The 19660-nt window shown below is 40.2% G+C and overlaps 1 protein-coding gene across 1 annotated transcript in view; it reads left to right on the forward strand.

Moving 5' to 3' along the window:
- Positions 1-19660, forward strand: part of MBOAT2 (membrane bound O-acyltransferase domain containing 2) — a 73428-nt gene that overhangs the window by 15315 nt on the left and 38453 nt on the right. The window contains exon 2 of the mRNA XM_066612196.1: positions 14618-14713. Coding sequence (XP_066468293.1) covers positions 14618-14713 — 96 coding nt within the window. The remainder of the gene's footprint in view (positions 1-14617; positions 14714-19660) is intronic.

Below are 19660 nucleotides of genomic sequence, written 5' to 3' on the forward strand. Positions count from 1 at the left end.
AAAAAAGAACAAATATAGTGGCCACACCCTAATAGTCCAGATTAAGGGACTGAATTTATATAACTTCAAGGACCATTTTCAGACACTTGCACTACCAATTCTAATATATTTCTCTAACCATACTGGAAGTTGTTGCAACATACATCCCAAAATAGCATTTGCTTTCTTTAAGGCATTGTTAAGTTGCTGACTTGTAGTTTCTTGATGATGGATCAAGATTTGCATACTTCTGTCATTTGTGGCTAATAAGAACTTTGTTCTCACCTAGGAACTTATTTCTGGTCATCACCTGCTTAATGATGTCACTCCCTGCTTAATAACACCACTTCCAGTCTCAGCACTTACCATGAATGCAATTTGACCTGCTGCATAAAATGAGTTTAGCACCCCTGTGCTAGATAGTCAACACTGACTATCAAAGTTTCATAGTTGCTGGAAATAGCAAATTTTTACAGAGTTCCTGAAAATCTTTGAAATTTATTATCAACAGCTGTATTTACAGATAGTGTTATGAGCAGCTAGATCTTGCCTTTTCTGTTGCAAGGTCAATGATCAATCAACTGCTTCCTTGAATTTTATTGAAGCTTTAAAAATATGACCCAGCTGTTCTAGGTACTGTCGCCCTGAGGCCAAATTGTTTTAAAGTCTGTGGACATTTATAGCAAGTGGTTATGAAAGTTGAGAGCAGACTGGGATAGAATGAATGAAGAGCATAATAACTGAGATAGCAGAATTCTGTTACATACCTAAGTATCAACTGATATATGCTTCTATTCAGCAAAAGGCTCCCACATTACTATGTAGCCCCAACACATTGTCTTTTGAAAACTCATTGATTCAAGTTGCAGATGATTTCAATTTAACAATCACTCATGAACATCAAAGTTACAATCTCTAATGTCTCCCACCTCACTTAATTATGTCCGCTATACTGTCCAAAAAAATAAAAATGGAAAAAGTGCCTACCCAGAAAATGAGAGAGCAAGATCTTCAGAGGTACACAGAAAGCAGTGATATTTGTTAAGAGCCAATGTGTTTCAAGTTGAGACTCTTCCTCTGGGGTAACAAAATATATCTTGTAATAGGATAGTTCATATTGGTATGCTAACATTACTTATGAAACAGTTAAGGAAGAACTAACTCTGGGTGCAATCCAAACCCCTTATGTCAGTGCTTTCCAGCATTGGCATAGCGGTGTCAATGGGCTATGTGCTGCATCCTGCAGTTGGGTGTCACTCATGGAGGCCTCCTCAAAGTAAGGGAATGTTTGTTCCCTTACCTTAGAGCTGCATTGCTGTTATGTCAGTGCTGGAAAGCACTGACATAAGGGATTAGGATTGCGCTCTCTGGGTCTGTTCTGCTTAGATCCCATTAGATTTTTACAAATGTTTGAAAGTGGTAACATTATCAATAAGGCTTCAAATTATTAAACAATAAAACAGAATAAAAGCAACAGCAAAACTTTGACAATAAAAAGTGGTAGTACTAGGAAGCCACTTATCACTATTGTGATATTGTACCACACAAGGTACAAGGGTCAAGGGTTCAAGGGTCAACATTTTTGGCATGAAGGATTTTTCACAATGCCCCAAATTGTTTACTAAATAACCCCAAAACTTATTTTACTGCCTCTAAAAGCTGCTTTGGTTGTAATTTCTTCTGTGTGTGTATTTGCGTTAAAGCTATTTCTGGTGGTAACTATGTGATCTTAGTCAGAGAGCAAGTAACCTATGAAATGACATTACTAAGGATAAAATGTGTATGGGGGGCCCATATTCATGGATTCACTTATCCTCAGAGTCCAGGCCCCCCAGCTCGTGTACCCCTGCGTGTACTCCTTCTGGAGTGCAGAGCTCCCTTTGCCTTTGGAGTGGCCTCTGAGCTCAGCATGGGCTGAAGACGTCTATCCCTGGCCACTGCTGAGCTCAGGAGGAGAAAACACCTGACCTCTGGTTTCACTGAGAAAATTGGAAATGACAATTGGAAACCCTTATAAGGCATTGGGAGGCCCAAGGAAGTCCTAGTGGCCCCTCCCTGGGCCTCCTAATGCCTTATAAGGCATTAAAAATGTAACTTCTGGTTTCTCTGTGAAACTAGAACTAATGTTTTTTTTCTCCTTCTGAGCTGAGGCTGGGGACCGATGTCCTCGGCCTCTGCTGAACTCAGAAGCCCCTCTGGAGGTGAAGGGAGCAGTGTTCCCCTCACCTCTGGAGGGTGTGTGGGTGGCCCCACTGGGGGTGGTGGTGGACGTGATCCATGGATAAGTGAATCCACAGATACAGGCCCCCCCATACTGTGTTTAAAAAAAGTCACCTTTGAAATTTTACACTTACTGCCTAATCCTAACTGGGCTGCCTGGCCTGCAGTGCAGCATGTACAAATGTACAGTACCTTTGTTTCCTTGCCCTGTGTTGGGTTTCAGCAGCCCCTATAGGTCTACTTGGATCTGTACCAGATCAATTACTGTCGCAGAACTGAGTAGACCCATGTAGGGCTTTGAGGCACAGGAGGGGGATAGGATCCACTGTCAGCCTCTGCTGCCATCCCCGTCCCTCTAGACCTGCCTTCTTTCAGCTGCCGCAATGTGCTTTATGGCACATTTGCAATGGTTGTCTCCCAGTAGCGCATGGGACAGGATTGGGCCATTATTCATTTTATTCTCCTTGCTTCCTATTTTGGGGGGGAGGGGATGGTTGTTTCCTTCTCAGTTGAATATATTCTAGTTACTGTTCCTTCCTTATGTTAAGTTCCCTACTGTTCTCTCCTATCTCTTTACAAGTAACAAGGAATAATGAACTGGATTGGATGTTGGTATTGAATGCTTCCTGTCTGCCCACAGCCCAAAACAGAATCAAACTCACAGCTTTCCCCACAACCAGAGGTGGTGTGAGGGGGAAAAATGGAGTCACAATAAGTACAGTAAGGAGCTCAGAGGCCTTATCTGCTGTTATCTGCTGATTTTGTTCCTTTACCTTTGTCGAGGCCCAACCTTTCCCCTCCAAACATGACTAGAACTGTGCTCTGGTTGTGTTTGGAGTTCTGGGTGCCCTGACCCACAGATTTCATTCCCTTTGGATACCGAGGCACTACCTGTAATCAGAATGCTGGTAAATTATAGTTTATTTAATAAATTTCTACCCCTCCTTTCTCCCAGTAAGGGTGCTCAAGGTGGCTAATTAGCCTCCTATTTCTCTACTAGAATCAGACTTAATGTATGTGTTACAGAAAAAATGAGTTTGAGGATGGGTAGAAACTTTTGTATAAATTGTGATGGGTCAGGACCTCTCTTGTGTTTGGCTGTTCTGGTTAGTAAAGAAAAACGGGCACATGAAATAATCCAAACTTCAATGGTTGGAAGAGCTTTAAAACAACTTCTATTTTCTTCTTTTTTTTGCGATATAGAGAACAAAGAAAAGGTGTGTTACTTTCTAGCTTGTATTTTCAAAAAATGATAGTACAGTTGTGTACCTGCCTGACAAGTACAAACAGTGAAAGTTCCTTGTTTTCCTTGACATAGCAGGAGCAGCAATGATGCCATTGGATTGCTCTTAGATCCTTCAGTAATGTTGCTTTGCTTTATTGGAAGGCATGGGAGAAGCTTAGGATTCCAAAGGGAATAAATCTTAGAACAGTTTACAGAAAAGTAGAAATTAACTTCTCTTGATAGTAGTACCACCGTAAGAACTGTCATGGTTCAGTAATTAGAGTCTAACTTTGAGCAGAAAGGAGAAAATACACTCGTTCTGAACTCTTTTTGGCAGGTCATGATCTCTCATCCTTGGTTCCCTTCTTGTAAACTAGGAAAAATAATCGAAGGGTTGTGAGAGCAACACAATAAAGCTTGTGAAGTGTATTGCAAATTGCTTGTCCAATATAACTGATAAGTAGCAGTGATAATTTGCGTTTTGTTAATTGATGTGGTTTCTGGCCAGAGGGAGGAAAAAGGTCAAACTGCAGCAGAAGGGTTAGTGGTTTTCTGATTGCTGGTGTTGTCTCTTGTGTTTATAGTGCATTTAATGTGTATAACTTCCAATATGCATTTCATAACAAAGGAAAAGAAAATGAAACGAAATCCTATAGGCATTAATATGGAAATCTGCATTTGTTGTTTTACTCAGAGTTCTAATGCTGGCTACCAAGAAAATGTTGGCTTTGCAGAATCTGTATATTTTATTATACAGTTCTAAACCACTTTTGAATATTTTAAATACAATGGCTGTACAATATATTGTACAATATATTAAAACTAAGTATAATTTTCTAATTATACTTCTCTAATTTAAAAACAAAAAATGGATTGCCTGTTTTTGCTAATCCGCAATATGTACAATTGATACATCTTTTAACAACGAAGTATGGGCCATTCTCCTGGTCTGCTTCAGAGTCTCCTCCATTATTAGAAAAACTTGTAGAGCTAAAAGATAAGAAGAAACCTATGATTTTTTTTGTATAAATATTTGATTCTATGTAATAAATATGATACAAATATGATACATGAAAAATGGAATGGGGAACTTAGTAGACCAGTGTTTCTCAAACTGTGGGTTGGGACCCACTTGTGTGGGTTGTGAGCCAATTTCAGGTGGGTCCCCATTCATATCAATATTTTATTTTTAATTTATTAGACTTGATGTTACTATGGTATGTGACTGCATTTGGGTAAATGTTACACAATTGTACTTTGAACAGGCTACTATGTATATGATAGTAAATGGGACTTACTCCTGGGTAAGAGTGGGTAGGATTGCAGCCTAGGATTGTTTAAAATTTTCCTGTTTGATGGTGTCACTTCTGGTCATGATATCGCTTCCAGAAGGTCCTGACAGGTTCTTATTCTGAAAAGTGGGTCCTGGTGCTAAAAGTTGAGAACCACTGTAGTAGACCAGTTCAGTACAACCAATGGATTAGCATGTTAGAAAATATGTCTTTAATATTCATGGATCTGCGATGTGATTAAGCCAGTAGAAGATTATTTTATAGAAATTTAGAACCATTTTATAGAAATTACCCAAGACTGCAGTTTTATACACTTTTTCCTGGGACTAAACCCCACTGAACACAAAGAGACTTCTGATTAGATGAACACAATGCCTAGGCTTCTGCTGTTAGTATTTTCTACTGTTGAGCAATTTACAAACTACAGGCTAGTGGAACCCTACCATTTAGTGACATTCTAGATCAGTGATTCTCAAACTTTTCAGTCTCTGAAATCCTTTACACTTGTAAAAGGAGTCTTGGAGCCCCACCATTGCATTTGCAGAGTCTTGGAAGTCCTGGAGTGGTGCAGCACTGAGCAGATGGTGGCCCTTATAGTGTGCTCATGGAGACCCTGAAGGGGTCTCAGGATTCCCAGGGGTACTAGGAGCACAATTTGAGAAATGCTGCTCTAGAGGATTTTGAAGTACCATGGCATGTGATCAGACATTTGTCTGCTATAAGTCCTTTTCACACATTTTCTGAGCATGTCATGTAAAACGGTGTGAAAATAATAGTGCACATGCCTATTGAACTTTGGAAAAGGGGTTTTCAAAAGGCGTGACTGGCTAAATAAATTGTTTCCCCTTTCATGCTTATCTATTAAATGAACCCGATACAGGCAGGATAACAATCCTGTGACTCCCATGAAGAAGGTTCTTGTCCCCCACAGGCTTTCATTCAGTGAAAGCATTAAAGTGGAGCTAATTAAAGGCAGAAAATGTTGCTGTAGTTGATAATGTGCTCTATTTTTAAATCTTTCAAAGTTAGAGAGTAATTTTGGATTTTCCGTACGTTCTTTTCTCTGAAGCTTCCTGTAGAATGGAGACTAAAAAATGCAGAATATAAATATTGGTACATAGTTTAATATTACAATGTGCATTCTGTAGCAATAATATTTAAAGCTCTGATGGAATGCAGTTGCGTTTATAATCTGAATTGTCCAGAATTTTCCACGTGTTAATTTTGGGAACACTTATTGGAGCTACCACCTTTTTTGAAGATGCGTGAACATATTAAAATTATATGTACATGTTTTTTATTCCTGACCTAATTGTGTCATGGTTTCAGTATCAACTTCTCTATTCTCCAGTTATGCTGGCATGAATAATGTGTAAAATATTGCAAATAGTTACATTTAAAGATTGAATTACTCTCATCTCTCTTCTGCCCTTCCCTGCCCCTAGCTATGCCTATTTCATGCCACAACAAATATTCTGGCTAGTTGATTACCTTTTGTGGTAGTAATGGAATGCGAAGGAATTCCATTGGTGTCCTCCCAATAAGAAATACTGGGAGAAAGTGATAGAAACATTCTCTGACTATTTGAGATGACTATATGATCTCTGCAGCCCTCTTCCCTCTGAGGTGGGCTACTCCACACTATAAACTACTGCAGACTTGTCCAATGGTAAATGGGAATCTTATCCAACCCAGAACAATCTTTGGTTAAAATGTGACCATTCATATAGTTCAGTGTTTCTCAAACTGTGGGTCAGGACCCACTAGGTGGGTTGCGAGCCAATTTCAGGTGGGTCCTATTCATTTCAATATTTTATTTTAAATAGATTTATGCTACCATGGCATGGGACCGTATTGGGGAAATGTTACAGATCTGTACTTTTAACAGGCTACCTTGTATATAGTAGCAATGATAGTAAATGGGACTTACTCTTTGGAAAGTGTGGGTAGGATTGCAGCCCGGGATTGTTAATTTTCCTGCTTGGTGGTGTCACTTCTGGTCATGACATCACTTCTGGTGGGTCCTGACACATTCTCATTCTAAAAAGTGGGTCTCAGTGCTAAATGTGTGAGAACCACTGATTTAGTTGAACACTTGCCATCTTGGCTTCAGCAGTATTCTGCTATTAAAATATGAAGCATCTGAGAAGTTCTTCCAGCCTCAAACTGTAAATCCGATGCTTGCAAGAGACATGATCTGGAAGGATTTGGGTAAGAAAATGTTTGATTTCAACACATCTTACTGTTTTCACATCGGATTGTACCCTGCTTCCAGTCAGCCTTGCAAAAAAGTTCACAAAAATTACTGTCTCAACAAAACAAATGTTCCTGACCTGCCCACACCTATTTTCCTACGTAGGTCTTTGTGGCAGACATGAAAGAGAGAATACTTGAGGGGGGGGGCACCTTCCCTGCCACTGTGCCTGAAAGCAGTTCTGACTTTGCTGGAGGTTACCAGGCAGGTGGTTGACCTTTGTGCAAGTGTTCTGCACTGGAACGCCAAAGAGTACTGTTGCCCCACATCTGTCTAATTTGACTACATCAGTGAAGTAGAATAATATGTATTAACTGTTACCAAAAAGGGCTGTTTTGAATAGGGGAATAATTATACTGCCCTTATTGGAAACTGTAGGACCATAGGCTGGATAACAAGATGGCGTAATGCAGAGAAATTCCCTTTAGATTAATGAGGAGACTGAGAGAAAGATAACTTTCAATAAAAGATTATATTGTTATTACAAAAGCACACAGGTAAACATAATGCACATGGAAAAATGATGAGTCTTGGTCCTAGTACCTAGCTTTATGTGTAGCATCCAGTGTACCTAGCTTTATGGTGGTTGCATGTGAACAATATTTGGTGCATCCGAGAAGATTAGAAAAGGGAAAGATTGTAGGGAAGGATTTTAGGGGTCCCTGATCTGCCAGTCCCAGTTGCTAACTAAAGATGGGGAGAGAAGGGGAGGAAAAGGGGGGGAGAAAGGAACGGGTTCCAGACACGATATAGTTACCTTTCTTGTAGAGCAGTTGGATGGGGGGGGGAGTGCTGGGAGGAGGACCTTCTGCCTTGGGGGTGGGGGAGAGTCAGAGAGATCGAGCAGGTGCCAGCCCTCTCTCTTAAAAGGGTTTTTGCTGACCTGTAACTGGCCTGGATGACCTGGAGCTGACCTGGATGTACTTGCTTACTACACACAGTGGGGTACTTGGAATATGTAAAACATGAATGATCAGGAAGTCAGTTATCAGCAATGGCTGGCTTCCTGGGGGAGGGGGCGAACTTACAACATGCAGTAAACCAGGAAGGCAGTTCAAATCTGCATACAGTACTTAAGCAGTGATTGAGTTAAACAATACAATGAATAGGAGGTACTTAAACAACAATTTACTATGTCAGACTTCTTCTACAATGTATGATCCGGGAGGTGGATTTAAGATGCATATAACCACAGGGAAGTGGAGGTGACTTGACCTGATTGTGACCTGTGTGTTGAGGTTTAATGTGTTTGCATAACAGTGACTGGATCAGGAGACACTTTTGTATAAACAGTGATTGGGTTAAACAATACAAGGAGTATAGTGTCCACATTGAAGGGGAGGTTGTGTAATCCATGAGCTTGTAGCTTGACCAGGGTTTTTTGGAAAAGTGTGCTGGGTGGCCTGCATGATGTTTTACTAACCTAACCAGATATAAAATCACAACTAAGGAAAAAGGGGCTTTTCACGTAACAGTAACATACATGGTTGGTTGCTAAGAAATCCAAAACATGTCATTCCATTCTACAAGATAGTTTGTTTATTTATTTATTTACTTCATTTTTACCCCACCTTTCTCCCTGAAGGGACCCAAGGTGGCTTACAACAATGATGAACACAATTAAAAACATGATTTAAAAACAAGATAGAGCCCAATCCTAAACTTAGCAAGCACCAGTGCTGAGGCCTAGCCCTGGTGTTGGGTGCAGTAAATGTGCCGTGAAGCTCTGCTCAGCCAGATCTTGGACTCTTTGTTGGGCCAGAAGGTCTGACACGGAGTCTCTCAAGTCTGCAAAACAGCCGGCGTAGACTTGAGGAGCTCTATTGCAGGACTTGGGGCTTTCCCTAGGAGAAGGGGACGAAAGTTCCCTCTCGAGGAGACCTCCAGCTGCTTCCTGGCACCTGCTGAATACAGTGGTAACTGTTTTGTTGCTGCTGCTCCAGAGGGTGCTGGGAAGCTCAGGATTGGGCTGATTGTTCAGTGTTAGGCTATTCTCTTTTCAGCTGCTCTTTGCAATGTTGGGAGAGATGAATCTTAAGTTGGCTAGGATTTTTTTCAACTATGCTTATATATTCACCTTTAGATAGTCCTATAACAGGGGTGTCCAACATAAGGCATTTGGGCTGGATACAGCCCCTGGAAGCTCTTTATCCTGTCTCCATGATAATTGGGCTGTCCCTTTGCTACCCTTTCCACAGCGCTGTTTCTGTCAAGACTCTGGGAGGGAGATGGAAGGAGCCTTCGGAAGGCAAGAATACTATTGGGGAAGGGGTAGACCAAGAGGTGGGTGTGAGAGAGAGAAACTGCCAAGGTGCTGGAAAAGCCTATTTATCATGTGGAATGCTCTTTCACCAGTGCCTCTTCTTCTGAGATGTCACTTCACAAGGCCACTTTTAAGCTGCTGAGCTGCAAACTGACTCTGTGGCAGAAGCAACACTGCTGAAAGGGTGACCTGCGTAAAAATTGGGCTCTCCCATATCTTGGAAATATGATCAAGATTTGCATTTTTTCTCGTCTGTCATTTGCAGCTAATGAGTATTTACATGAGAACAAAGTGCTTATTTCTGGCCATCATCTGCTTAATGACATCACCTCCTGCTTAATGACATCAAGTCCAGTCCTCAGCAGGCACCATGGAAACTGTTTGGCCTACTATATGAGTTTGACACCCCTTTTCTATAATGCTGGACAACACACAATAGCTAATCATTACTAATTTTGATGTGCTGAACACAAAAATGAAAATATGAAATATTTCGATTGAAATATGTCGATTGGCTCTAGTTTAGGAGATACTACATTGCATACATAGGTGGTGGGAAAGAAGTGGACATTTACCAGTTCACATCTGTGGAACTATTTATTACATATCCTTCACTAACTGTAGCTAATTTTGCATTTTCATTGTCATATTTGTGTTCAGCACCTAAAAATTTATAAGAAAACTAATTTAATCTTGGGAACATCTTGTTAACATCTTGTTTTGGTTCTACTAGTCTTGCAAATGTTTACAGAGAAGCCTCAAGATTTGTTTATATTGGGGGAGGGCATGTATTTGCTACTAGTTTGTAAAGGTGTCTGAGAAATCCCCAGACTGCAAAACCATAGACTGTTTTTTTTTAGGAAGTAATATGTATGCTTGGATTGGAATATTTGGGGGTGGAGGATATCATACAGAATGATGTGTGTACAAAAAGTAAATTTTTTCGATTAGGGCAGTGGTTAAACTGTGAGCCATGGCTCCTTAGGGAACTACAGAAACCCGCCAGTGGAGCCGCAGAATCCTTGAAAAAACCTAGTGCCTGATACAGTGCATAGGATTGTAGTAGCCCTAATGGGGAGACGCCGTCAGTGTCGAGTACGTCAGTGGAGTCACCAGTTTAAAACGTTTGGGAACCACTGGATTAGGGGAATAGCATCTGGTGATCTGTGGGTTTAGCTTAGTCCCCCATGTTTGCTTTATTGCTTCTGAACTGCCAATCTTCATCGCCATCTACCACCATAGTACGCTTTGAAATAATTTGAAAGTGTAGAAAGATAGACACCAGTAACGGGTGAAGGTATATACTTCCCTATTCAAAGAGTCCTTTCCCTTTTTCCCCCTTATTATCTCTAGGAAATAATGTGGCAAACACAAAGGGGGAGTGATTTTTCTAGACATATGAGAAAGAGAAGAGCCTCTCAACTTACACACCAATCCTAAACAACTTTCCAGAATCAATGCAGCTGTGCCAACAGGGCATATGCTGCATTCTGTGGTGGGGAGGCAGTCACAGAGGTTCCCTCAAGGTAAGGGAATGTTTATTCCCTTTTCCAGGGCTGCATTGTGGCTGCATTCCTTGGTTAGAATTGGGGATTTCAGTTTTGCTGTTTCTTTGTTGCTTTGCTTTTTCTTGACTGTATTATATGATTACATGTTTTTATATTAACATAAGAACATAAGAACAGCCCCACTGGATCAGGCCATAGGCCCATCTAGTCCAGCTTCCTGTATCTCACAGCGGCCCACCAAATGCCCCAGGGAGCACACCAGATAACAAGAGACCTCATCCTGGTGCCTTCCCCTACATCTGGCATTCTGACTTAACCCATTCCTAAAATCAGGAGGTTGCGCATACTCATCATGGCTTGTACCCCATAATGGATTTTTCCTCCAGAAACTCGTCCAATCCCCTTTTAAAGGCGTCTAGGCTAGACGCCAGCACCACATCCTGTGGCAAGGAGTTCCACAGACCGACCACGCGCTGAGTAAAGAAATATTTTCTTTTGTCTGTCCTAACCCGCCCAACACTCAATTTTAGTGGATGTCCCCTGGTTCTGGTATTATGTGAGAGTGTAAAGAGCATCTCCCTATCCACTCTGTCCATCCCCTGCATAATTTTATTATATATTATATTTTATATTATATATATATTATATATATAATATATTATATATATAATATATTATATTTTAATTGCTCATGGAATCACTTTGGGTGCATGTGTGCAGAAAACCAGTGTATAAATTGATCAATAAGTACCTTCTGCACCTTACACAAGAAATGCTTGCTCTTCTCCCTTTCAGATCTTGAATTATGACATTGCAGAGCAAGCTCTGGTCTCAGACATAAAGGGATGTATGAGTTTGCATTATTACTCTATGGGTATTTTAAGTAAGATTTACCTGTAAGTAAATTTTTGCAACCTCAACACATAATGGGGGAGAGAGCAGGTCAGCATGAGCATGTGTGTAAAAGGGAACAGTTAGGATACTAAAACAATCCTATAAGCCCTTAACCAGGTCTGAGTCCTACTGAATTTAATGGACCTTACTTTTGAGGAAACAAGCCTTGGATTGTGCTGTAAGAATCCAGAAAGTTGAAACCCAGTCATTTTCATTTATTATTTTGCAGATTGTTGAATTAGATAAATGAGCATCTTTTTTTTAAAACAACTGAAACTGCTTTTGCCTGAAGGTAGTCATGCTCACCATATAATAAGATGCCTATTAGTCTCTCTAGCTTTAGCCACACACCTAAGTTTGTGAAACTGCCTTCTGGTTTTCCTAAAGTTAGTCCTCTCAGTCATTGTACCTACTGATGTCATATCTTTTTTTATTTTTGGCATGAAGCAGCAACCATGTGTTGCTGGTAAAAGTTTGAGCTTATGGAGCCACATACAGCAACCACTCATATTGTCCTCTCTGTAATGATAGTAGGAATCAAAATGATGGACATCATGGGGTGGAGAAGTTTCAGGGAGCACCAGCTTTGTATGAAACTAGGGGCAGTGACCATTTTGAAATCAGTTGTTGTGAAAGGGTTGCAGTGTTAAGTAAAGCAGGGAGCTGAAGCTGAGCAGATTGGCAGGAAGACCCACATCTGAATTTTTTGGAAGACCATCTGTGAGACTCCAGCAGCTAGCTGCTACTGTAAAATGTGTGCTGTTAAACCTCTCCCCCAGGGGGTGTGTGTGTATTTCTCTATCTCTCTCCCTATCCATCTATCTGTATTACAGTCTGTGTATGTGTTTTACACATACTGCTGTCCAGCCTAAAATATTAGCACTAATAACTGATTTAACAGGATATATTCTTCCTATAGCAATGTTTCTCAATCTGTAGGTGGGTCCCCATTAATTGCAATGTGCATTTTATTTTTTTATTAGACTTGATGCTCCCACGGTATGTGACTGCATTTGGAGAAATGTTACAGACCTTTACTTTTAACAAGCTACTATATATATGCTTTTAAAAATGTTAGTCAATGGGACTTATTCCCAAGTAGGTGTGGATAGAATTGCTGCCTTTGGGATGTTTGGGGGATGTTTTTCAAACAGATCAGTGATTGCTTGGAAGGGTTCCTCTTTATTTTAAATAAATTTTAAAACTTATCCTCATTGTAAACTTTTAATTTACTTAACTAATTGATTTGATTTTGTTGTATTGGGGTGTGAAAAATTTTCCTGCTTGATGTCATTTCTGGCCATTACCTCACTTCCAGGTTAATGACATCACTTCCAGTGTATCCTGACAGATTGTCATTCTAAGAAGTGGGTCCCGGTGTTAAAAGGTTTGAGAACCACTGTCCTATAGAGACTAAGAAAGTGGTTTTTGGTAGTTCACATTGTGTGGGTGTGCCAAATAATTATGAGTTAATTATTACCAGTTTAACAGCAGCATGGTTGGAAACTGCTGCATGATGGAAAACATCTGAAGGTGTTAAAACAAAATATATAAGATTTTGGACACTGTAATCAAGTTATATAAGAGCATATGAGGGTAGAATCTTTAGACATTTCTATTAACACACCAAATAATTTGTATACTGCTTTTGAAATGCTGGTGGTGTTTTGATTTTATATTTTTGCAATTATGTGAAAATATAAATATGAGTTTTTCATTTTTATGTTTAACAATTGAATTAAAATATGTTCGTGCTTTGAGTTCATGCTTAGGGTCTCTCACCAAGTTTGAAAAAGATTATAATTCTTTTATATACAAGAGAGGAACTAATCCTCCTCATTAAAGAGAACTTGAGTCTCTTTAAAGTCTTGAAAATTTCAAACAAGGAATATAGCCCAAGGGTTTTTCAAATGTTTTATTAATTTGGGTTGGAAACAAGGTGGATGCTATTTTGATTATCTTTATAGTCATAAAAATGTGACTATCCACTGGAAATAAAGCTGGGCTGCATTCATCGTTGTCCACAGCCCCTTTGCCAGGAATGTAAAACTTTGAAAAATCACTGGTGTATTAGAATAGTTCAGAATACTTAGATTCGGCTAAGTGAACAGCCTCCCAGTATTCTTTGGTATTGCCTGGCAGTAGCATTACATTTTACATGTTATTCAATGTGCTTCTCCATAAATATTTAACTTGAAATTGGCATACAAGCTGTAACTGACAAAAAGAAGCTGATGTAAATGCATTCTGCTTGAAAGAACAGTTCTTTCTGTAGTGATTAGAGCCTAAATGTAGAAATGGTGTAGTATTAAATTTCTACATCAATACATATGTGTGAATTTGGTTGGGCAAGAATTAATTGGGAGGCAGTGGTGGAACAAGTCTGCCAAAAGGGAAAGAAGAAAATGAGGATGAACTACTACAAGGAATATGAAATGGGTCTGAAAGATTTTATAGTAACCAAGGAAATGGTTGTTGCATTTTGTGAGTTTGGCAGGAAGAAAGAAAAAAAAAATCACCCCTGACTTTGAACTTATCAAATTACTGTTGGAACAGTCTTCCAGTTGTAAAAGCCTGGTAGCATGCACATTCCTCAGCTTTGTCTTTCACCTAGTTTTGCCATTTTTTATTTTCAAAATTTGTTCAGTTGGAGTCTTAATGGAACAGTGACAAGAGATAATTAGGATGAGTCCCAATAGTTGATTTAGTTTTTCTGTACAAAGATGTAATCTTACAAAAATATGAAATGAAGAGCTTAAATGATGTACATTATTGGTGCTGTTGGTTTATGCAACCAGCTGAAACAACTCTTGCATAGAACTTTCATCAAACTTCAATAAAACTTAAAAATAGGATCATGGAAGTACTTCATAATGTTAGGGGAAATGAATGAAAATAATTTTTGAGTAATTCACTAATGCGTATAACAATTTCTGGACCATTCAGATAGATAATTTGATGACCTTTTTTTTTCTCTTTCAGATATTGTTTCGTTTTTGCTTTGGGATACCTCACTGTGTGCCAAATTTCTAGAGTCTATATCTTTGACTATGGACAATATTCTGCTGATTTTTCTGGGTAAGAATAAATAACTTACTGTATCCCAGCTATTTGAGTAGAGGCTGAATACAATGGGAACAAATAAATATTGAACTAAAGCGTACTTATTTCCTAGAAACGTAGGTAGATGTGTAGATGTACAAAAATGTTTTGTAGATGTGTGCATAATTCAAAGTATCTTAGTTGGTTTCCTTGACTTTTAGAGACCTTGCTGATAGACAGGTAGTAGCAGAAGAGCATCAGTTAATCTCTACTTGGCTGTGCAAGGAGGCCTTCTGGGCTGAGTTGCCTCTATCCAGTTATTTACCTAGAGTCTTCACAGCTTCATTCAAGGCAGAACTAGGTGCATGAATACAGTCTCTCATGGCCCAGGGTTTTAAAAAAACTTGAATAGCAACTGTAGATGTGGTGGGAGGTGAGGTGGTTGGGGATTTGACACTTCACCTTTTTCTATTTATATTTGCCTGGAGGAGGGAGCACATTTGTATCATACAGGTGCCCCATGACATAGATAGCTTTAGGGGGAAAGCCATTTTCATCCATAAAACAGTCTTGGGTCAAAAGGGTCAACCCCTCAATAAATTAATAACTCCAGTCTCTATAGCCCCCCTTCACCAGCAGCTTCCTTCCTTCCTTCCTTCCTTCCTTCCTTCCAGGAGTAGATCCTATTTGTGGATCTCCAACATCAGCAGGTCACAAAACCGAGAAGGCAGATAAGGCTACATGGATCAAGGATTGGGAACCACTGTCCTACATCATGTCTCATTTAAGTCAAAGAGCCAAGATGCTGCTGTGATCTCTTTGTGGCAAGCCATTCTCTAGCCTTCCTCCAACATGACGGGAAGTGGGGGCTCTTTATTTGAACATGATAAACACATTGGAAGCGCTAATTACAAACTTCCCACATTTAGTTTGGCCCTTGATTTGCATACAAGATTTTTATGAAACCTCACCAGCTTATTTATTATAGTGTAAATTCTACATCATTGGTTCTCAAACTGGTGGGTCGTGACCCACCAGCTTGTGTAAAGCTTCCCCTGTTCATTTAAAGGGTGCGGGAAGGGGGGAGGTAGCAATGAGATCCCCAGGATTGTGTTGCTAGGGGGTGAGGGGGTTGTTTTCACTTATGGTGGGCTTCAACAAGCCTCAGGAGTTGAGGAGCCCTGTGAAGCCCTCTGTAGGGCTCCCGGAGGCTTGGAATGTTGACAAACAGTATGAGGAAACCACTTCTGGTTTTGCATCACACCCAGGAGGTGGTTTGCACAAACTGTTTCTCCACATTCTAAGTCTTGGGGGGGCCTGCAGAGGTTTGTGCAGGGCTCCCCACAACTCCTGCTGCTTACTGAAGCCCGCTGTAAGTGAAAGCACCCCTCTCGCCCTCCCTTAGTGCCATGATCCTGGGGATTGCATTGCTGCCCTGGCCCCTCCCTCGCAAAGTCTTGGGGAGTAAAATTCTCCCTGAGTTTGAGAACCACTGTTCTACATCATCAAAACATGTATTTGGTGAATGGGTGGGGTTGTTGTTACCAAGGCCTATTTTGTTCATTTATTTATTTATATCATTCAGTAGCACTCCACTGACAGCCTTTTGTACAACACTGCTGATAGTCTGGCATGAGAAGTGAGTGAGATTCAGCAAAAAAAAAAAAGTCAGTTATGCTATTGACTCTGCTGCAGCTATAAGACTCCAAACCTTCACATTCCTGATAAATTAAAGGGTAAATTAACCTCACATCCCTGCATGTGACTGCCTGGCTGGCTGAGCAAGAGATCCAGCACTCTGGGCAAGCTCATTGTCTGTGCTGAGGCACAGGTAGGAAGCACATGAGGAGTGGAGGCACATGACTCCAGAGGCATGTGTGTATACATCCTAGGACAAAGTAGCTGCACCCAAGTGCAATGCAGGGCACTAGCAATCACTTTGCAGCTGTTAAGACATTAAGCCAGGAACTAATAGGACTTATGGGCAGCTTCAGCTGTTCAAAGGGGAGAGGCCAGTCCTATTCTTCTGACCCAAACTTTGCCCTTTTGCTTGACAGGGCAAACCTTCCTCTGCTCCTCATTTAGGGATGCTGAGCACTGTTAAGGTCTAAAGTTGGGGCCAGAAGCCCTGGAGGTGGCAGGAACTGGCAAGTCCCAGGCAACCTCCTCTTCCACTCTCACTGGCCAATGTACTTCTTCCTGCCCTTCCTGTACTACTCTGTGTCCACTCAGCATATGGACACATGCACACACATACAGGCAATAAAGCTGCACCCAAGCATGTTAACATTGTAACATGTAACTAGTTTACAGTACCTCCTGATAGTCTAGCATACCTCCCAAAAGTCTAGCCTAGGTCCTGACGCTGCAGTATTATCAGAAGCCCACTGTATGTAGCATTTGTGTTTTGCTTATGCAAGCATGTTCAAAGCAGCTTACAACATAGAAAATAACAATTAACCACAGGAAGATAACATCAAGAGCAATAAGAAGGGGGGGGGGGAAGTATAGGTCAACCAGTTAGGATCAGCAATCCCTTGAGGGAGAAATTCCAAAGGTCTGACAAAAAAGAATGGTTTCTTAGTCTTTCTGAAATGAGAAGAGAAATGAACAATTCTTCAGTTGTATGAAACGTCTGGTGCTGTTATCAGATCTGTGATAAAATCCTAAGAGGACTTGAGATGTGACAAGAATTATTGGGCCAAATTAATCTCTGGTAAAAGTTAAATTAGCAATGGTTTTGTATCTGCTGTCTCCTATTATTTGCTTTGTTTTATTTGTTTAATTGGTTTGATTATACTGTTAATGCTTACTGTAAGTTGGTCTCTATATGGAGAGGAAAGATGGGGTAAAACCATTTAAAACTATCAGGAAGAGAGAGGGAGAGAGTAAAATATAAAATTCTAAAAGTATGTAATGTTGGAAATAGAAAAAAATTAATTACAGTTGGGGTTTGACAAACATACATTTTTTGACAAAATCATTTTCAGTCAGCTGGGAGAGAATGATTTGTTTCTGAAATGAAGAGTGCCCTAATTTACAACTTCTAAGCTATTTTGTGTATCTCATGACTTCTGTATGTTTAGATTATATTTAATGATTGGTGCTGCTTTGAAGGAATGTTGATTGTATACTTGAGAATATACAAAATATATACTGATTGTATACTTGAGAGAATTCAGTTTCTTCCTCTTACACACAAATGGTATCAAACATTTCCTTGTTCAAAAACTCTCAAAATAAATTTAAACAACTATAGGGCACTGAATAAGTCTAATGTGCAAAAAAAGAAAAAAAGAGAGGGTGTATTACTAGTAGTGCTTGACTGAGTTTGAAAGATGACTCTTGATTTCAACGTTCATTTTGTGTGACTGTGAGGACTTTACTGCATACCAGACTTGGCAGAACTTGTTGGCCCCCAACCAGAGTTCTATGGATTGTTGTTGGGAGGTTGGGGGCAAGCTGTATGGCATGCCCTCAGTGGAGTTTCTGAGGAAGTTCCTTTTTATTCCTTATTGAAAGATTAGATAGCTCTGGGAGTCTCTTTGTGTTTGTGAGTTGCCTCTTCCTGCTAACTGGCAAGAGGCACTTTTTAAGTGGGTGCTCTTCTTTTATTTAGCAGGGGGAGAGTAACTGACCCTCCTCATCCCAGCACTGTCTTTTCTAGTGGCTGTCTACTGTTGTTCTTTTTTTATCCTTTTAGATTGTGAGCCCTTTTGGAACAGGGAACCATTAGTTGTTTGTCTTTCTTTGGAAACCGTTTTGTGAACTTTCCGTTGAAAAGCGGTATATAAATACTGTTAATAATAATAATAAAAGCAAACCTAAGGATGATGTGCAATAAAAACACAGGTGTTTCAAAACATCCTTTTACAGCAGCTGCTTTCCTTTCCCTGTCACAGGATAATCAGTGATTAAAATACTGTATATGCTCATTTCATGCTGCTCTTTTCAAGCAGTTTACTGTTAGTCTGTTTTTTCTCTTTGAGGGCAAAATGGTTCTTAAGCAGAACTTGATGGCTGTTGGGAGAAGGGAAGGACCCCTCAGTTGGAGTATCTCAATTTGTTTCTAACATCCAGTTCCAGTGGGAGGACTTTGCTCATGTGTAGCCCACCTTAGGAAGGCATTTTTTTGGTTGTCTCGATTTTTGTTTTGTTTCTGTAGATCAAATATGCAGAAATTCATCCCTCATCTGAGTGGGGCCTCATTTCACTGATCTGCTGGTTGGCATGGGTTCATCAGGTTTCCGGTTGGAGGGAATATATGGTTTGAAAATGGGTGGTGTTTACTGTGTAATCAGGGAATGATGTTCTCTTGGGTACTGATGCATCTTTGTTATATTGCTTTCACTGCCATTGTCGTTACCTGTGTGACTAAAAAGCAGCCAACTATGTCTTCAGTATCACATAGAAAAACCAATATACTCCCCACAAACTGGCTGCATGAAGACACTGATTACTTTAAGTTTGGTTTTTCAACATCAGTTATATTCTAGTATCTGTGGAACAAATGTTACTGAATGTATATGCCTGACAGGATGACATTCATATTACAACATGAATTTTCAATTATCCCTGTTTTCCAAAGGCACTCCTGATCTCCCCCCCCCCCGCCCAGTATCACTCTTGGATTAAACCACCCCTGTTTTGTTCCTGTTTCCTCAGGTGCATTTTGGGGATATATCAGGTGTTGTTTTTTTTAATGTGAGTTACTCACTCTGCCATTTTTCAGGTTGCATTTCCTTCTTTGAGTTAAATTGTTATGTGTGTGTGGGGGGGGGGGAGAGCAGGAGTAGAGAACCAAAATCTTGTCTCTTAAGTGCACAAGAAGAGCTCTGCTGGATAGTCCAATGGCTCATTGAGTTTACACCCTGTTTCCCACAATGTCCCCCTAGGTGCTTCTAGGAAGCACACAAGCAAAGGATAAGGTCATATACAACTATGGCTGCAGTTCAGAGGCACTATTATAGGTAAAGAAACATC

This window comes from Tiliqua scincoides, chromosome 1 (assembly GCF_035046505.1).
Source record: "Tiliqua scincoides isolate rTilSci1 chromosome 1, rTilSci1.hap2, whole genome shotgun sequence".
Classification (NCBI taxonomy): domain Eukaryota; kingdom Metazoa; phylum Chordata; class Lepidosauria; order Squamata; family Scincidae; genus Tiliqua; species Tiliqua scincoides.